The following is a 4,169-nucleotide window of genomic DNA, read 5'->3' on the forward strand; positions in this document are numbered from 1 at the left end:
TTTTTTTTTTTTTTTTTTTTTTTTTTTTTTTTTTTTTTTTTTTTTTGAAGTCAGTACTTTTACGTACTTATGTATTTAAGCCCACTAATCATTCGCGGAATGTTTAAGAATCAAGTAAGTCGATATATAAACCCACAGAGAATATAAAAATAAATACAAAATGATTTCATTCAATCAATTCAAATTATTTCAATTAAGTTAATCTATTAAAAAAAAATGTTGCATTAAGTTGAAAGAAAGAACCATTATTTTCTTATCATGTCCTTCAGAAGTGATATTCATATTAAAGGGTTCGTCGTCATCGTTTCACGGCTCGCCTATGCTCTATGCAAGCATCACTTAAAATAATAAGTCACTAGAAGCAAACGATAGACTCTGGGATTAAATCGGGTGAACATTGACGAATAATGGTAGCGATCTCACTCTATTTCATCGAAGATTTTCTTCGGTTTAACGAGTACTATGTAAACCCATTGTCATTCGCCTGACGATATGTGTGTATGTGTTTCTTCATCATTAGTTCTTTTAAGTGTTTCGGAGCACAGGTCAATTAGACTATGGACATAGCTAGTAAGCTTGCTTTAAACCTAAATTATAATGGAATGTTTCCTCATATGTATATATAAATATATATATACTCATCTCGGCATATGAAGATAACGTAACTTCAATTATTAGTCAAAAAGTTTTTCGTAACGTGACAGAATTTTAGTTAATTTCAAGAATTGTAGATTTTTTCGCGTTATCGTTGTTTACTGCAAACTTTACGGGGTTATTGTTTTGGAACGAAATGCTTTCATATAATAATTTTTATAATATATTTTATATATAGTTTATTTCAAATGATTGGGGAAGAATTGCTTTGCTCGTGTGAACAAATTTTTTACTGACTTGAGCTTACAAAATGCAAAATATCGCAAGTACATAGAGTCAAATATGGTGAGAATTTCTTTTTCGGTTTTCTAACAAGCTATTAAAACCGTTTTTCTTCCTTTTTATATAATATATATATATATTTGGTACTTTGAAAATCGCTTACTATATACAAACTACGTAGATGCGCACACACACACACCAAAAATAATAATTGTCTAAACTAAACCAAAGAGACAACAGCTTATCGTACAGCAGATTAAAAGTAAGGAAACGTTTTATTTTTGGCCAGGGTATTACAAAAAAGTTAGCTGAATGGGTGATAATAGAACCAGATCAAAATCAGTGTTTTGGTGATTGAAGGAACGATACCCGGTCTTTGGTTGTTGGCGCTAGTCTATTTTACTGTGCTCGCACGCAGGCGGATATATTTGTACAATTTCTTACGTCCCATCGAATTCAATGAAGCTAAGGTTAATTCGATCCAAATTCTATTACTAAAACTTTTACTTTATTACGGAAATGCCACTGAAGTAAAACATAGAGTGTAATAAATTATTTTATGAGTAAATTAAGTTTTTGAAGTGTTTAATTGCATTTTGGAGTTTTTGATGAATTTGGCGCAATAACAGGAATTTTAAGATCGATTTTTTAAAAACAAACCTTATAGCACACCGAGCACAGACAATCTGTGGCGGGATTGCCATAGAAAACGCAACCAGAGCGACACATCGGTTGCATTGGGTACTGTTGGTAGTGTTCTTACGGTATTGGTATTTGTTTAAATTAGTTGTGTTTATAATCACTTAAATAGTTAGGGATTTTGCAAAGTGTAGGCAGAAAATAACTTCAAAATAAACTTAAAGTGAGTCTTCGGTGATGATGAGGTTGACGACGAAAATGAAAACATTAATTTAAAAAAAAATTTACGGATGAACGGTAGGTTAGAGATTTTCTTTCCTGACGGATCAACGATTAAATAGCTTTCGGGTCAACATTCAAGTCTAAACAACAATTAGGCATACGAAATGTGTGCATGCAGTGTGTGTTCAATTCATTGAATGAAGAAAAGCAAAAGGAAGAATTTTTCTTCTCGGTATATCCTCAAGTTCAGTTAGCAGAAACACTCCTCCTCTTTGTTGCGTTTCTTTTTTTTTAAACTTTTCTAATAATTATGTAATAATGATATTTTTGTTGGTTTATAAAGAACAAAACAAAACGCGAAAATAATCGATGTTCGACTAATCCACGGAGAGGTTAAGCCAACTTCACGCAAAGGTCGATTCATTCTTTTTAATGCAATATAAGGACCAGGCCAATAAACGTTGCAAAAAATATGACCTTTTCCCTTATTATTGACATAGTGCGCGAGAACTACTAATACTTGCAGATTATGGAATTTATTAAATCACAACACACATCACGAAAAATAAATATATTAAATATGTTCATGCTTGAATTTTCACAATATTTGACGACCCGAAATTGTGTGAGCAAGAGGAAGAATTGAATTTTCACAATATTTGACGACCCGTAAATTGTGTGAGCAAGAGGAAGAATTAAATTTCACAATATTTGGCGACCCTTAAATTTGGGAGCAAATATATATACGTATACATATTTTATATAAAATCACTATTCGAATCCTTTCGGTCATATGCTATACTTAGCATTTGAGATTGAAAACGGATACTTGTTACATATATTTTTAATTGGAAAATACCTCCGCCTTCACCTATTGTAGAAATAGTTTGTACAGAGAAGCGTTCTTGATCGTCCAACTGAGAGGGGCAACAAAAGTCTTCTTAATGCTTACGTGCGTTGTGTTTAGATGGTGACAGTGATGGATTGGATATGCCTCATAACTTTTTCATGCAAAAAAGTTATCATGCTTCTTTTTTATATTTACTTTTCTTTTAGTAACCGGAGATGGTCGGAAGATTATCCCAAACATCAAAGCGTTGGATTACGCGAAGCTATGGCTACAGGATAGAAAAAGAAGAACTTTTAAACGAAAAGTTCTACAGAAGCGTTTACCAATTACGCAATGGTTTCCCAAATACAATATTGATAATGCGGTTGGCGATTTAGTGGCAGGTATAACAGTTGGTTTAACTGTTATACCCCAAGCCTTAGCTTATGCCGGAATCGCAGGATTACCAGCAGCGGTAAATTTTTTGCCTAAACGAAAACCTTTTGTCCAATTTCTATAAATTTATCTTGTTCTTTTTTTTGCTATATGATCTATAGCACGGTCTTTACGGCTCATTTTTAGGTTGTTTCGTTTACATATTCCTAGGTAGTTGCAAAGATGTTCCTTTTGGGCCGTCTGCCATAGTAGCTCTATTAACGTATCAAGCTGCTCAGGGATCATGGCAAAAATCGGTGCTCTTATGTTTATTGTGTGGAATCGTTGAATTGGCTATGGGGATATTTGGTTTGGGTTTTCTCATAGACTTCGTTTCGGGTCCTGTCTCATCTGGATTTACATCGGCTGTGTCTCTAATTATTTTAACATCACAAATAAAAAACATTTTGGGTATAACGGCGAGAGGTGCAACGTTTGTGGAAATATGGACCCAAATTTTCAATAATATTGGCGAAGCCAGATCGGCCGATACAATTTTAGGCCTAACATGCATTGTAATATTATTAATTATGCGGGTAAGTAAATAACGTTAATAATATACGAAATCATTATGCATTAACAAATCTTCTCTATCTTAAATTCTATCTTATAGCATTTCACATCTTTTAGAATCGGTCCCGAAGAGCCCCTCTTACGTTCACGTACACAAAACGTTATTAATAAAATAATTTGGGTTGTGGGCACTTCCCGCAATGCTATTTTAGTTATCGGCTGCTGCATTATGGGTATGATCTTGCGAGATGATGAAGGCACGCCGTTCAAAGTAATCGGATACATACCGCAAGGACTACCCAGTTTCGCATTACCCCCGATACATATAAATGGTAACGACACGTTTACAGGCAAAGAAGAGACATTTGTTGAAATAGTGAAAAGCATGGGCTCGGGTTTAATTGTTATACCATTGATTTCTTTAATGGAAAATATCGCCATATGTAAAGTTTTTGGTAAGTTTTAACAATCACAAATACAAAAGCATTTAAAATATCTTTAAAATGGCAGGTAACGGTAAACCGGTGGATGCTTCGCAAGAACTCATAGCAATCGGTACTGCAAACATAGCCAATGCTTTCGTTCAGGGTTTCCCAGGTACAGGAGCCTTAAGTCGTGGCGCTGTCAATCATGCCAGTGGTGTTCGAACTCCGCT

At 34.2% G+C, this 4,169-nt stretch overlaps 1 protein-coding gene across 1 annotated transcript in view; it reads left to right on the forward strand.

Annotated features, from left to right (window-relative positions):
- Positions 1-4,164, forward strand: part of LOC119640796 (sodium-independent sulfate anion transporter) — a gene marked incomplete at its 3' end in the record, with an annotated part of 14,085 nt that extends 9,921 nt beyond the window's left edge. Inside the window, exons 2-5 of the mRNA XM_038039019.1 lie at positions 2,794-3,041; positions 3,124-3,537; positions 3,615-3,969; positions 4,025-4,164. Of these exons, the coding sequence (XP_037894947.1) occupies positions 2,794-3,041; positions 3,124-3,537; positions 3,615-3,969; positions 4,025-4,164 (1,157 nt within the window). The remainder of the gene's footprint in view (positions 1-2,793; positions 3,042-3,123; positions 3,538-3,614; positions 3,970-4,024) is intronic.
- Positions 4,165-4,169: the final 5 nt, after the last annotated feature.

This window comes from Glossina fuscipes, unplaced genomic scaffold (assembly GCF_014805625.2).
Source record: "Glossina fuscipes isolate IAEA_lab_2018 unplaced genomic scaffold, Yale_Gfus_2 128, whole genome shotgun sequence".
NCBI lineage: Eukaryota > Metazoa > Arthropoda > Insecta > Diptera > Glossinidae > Glossina > Glossina fuscipes.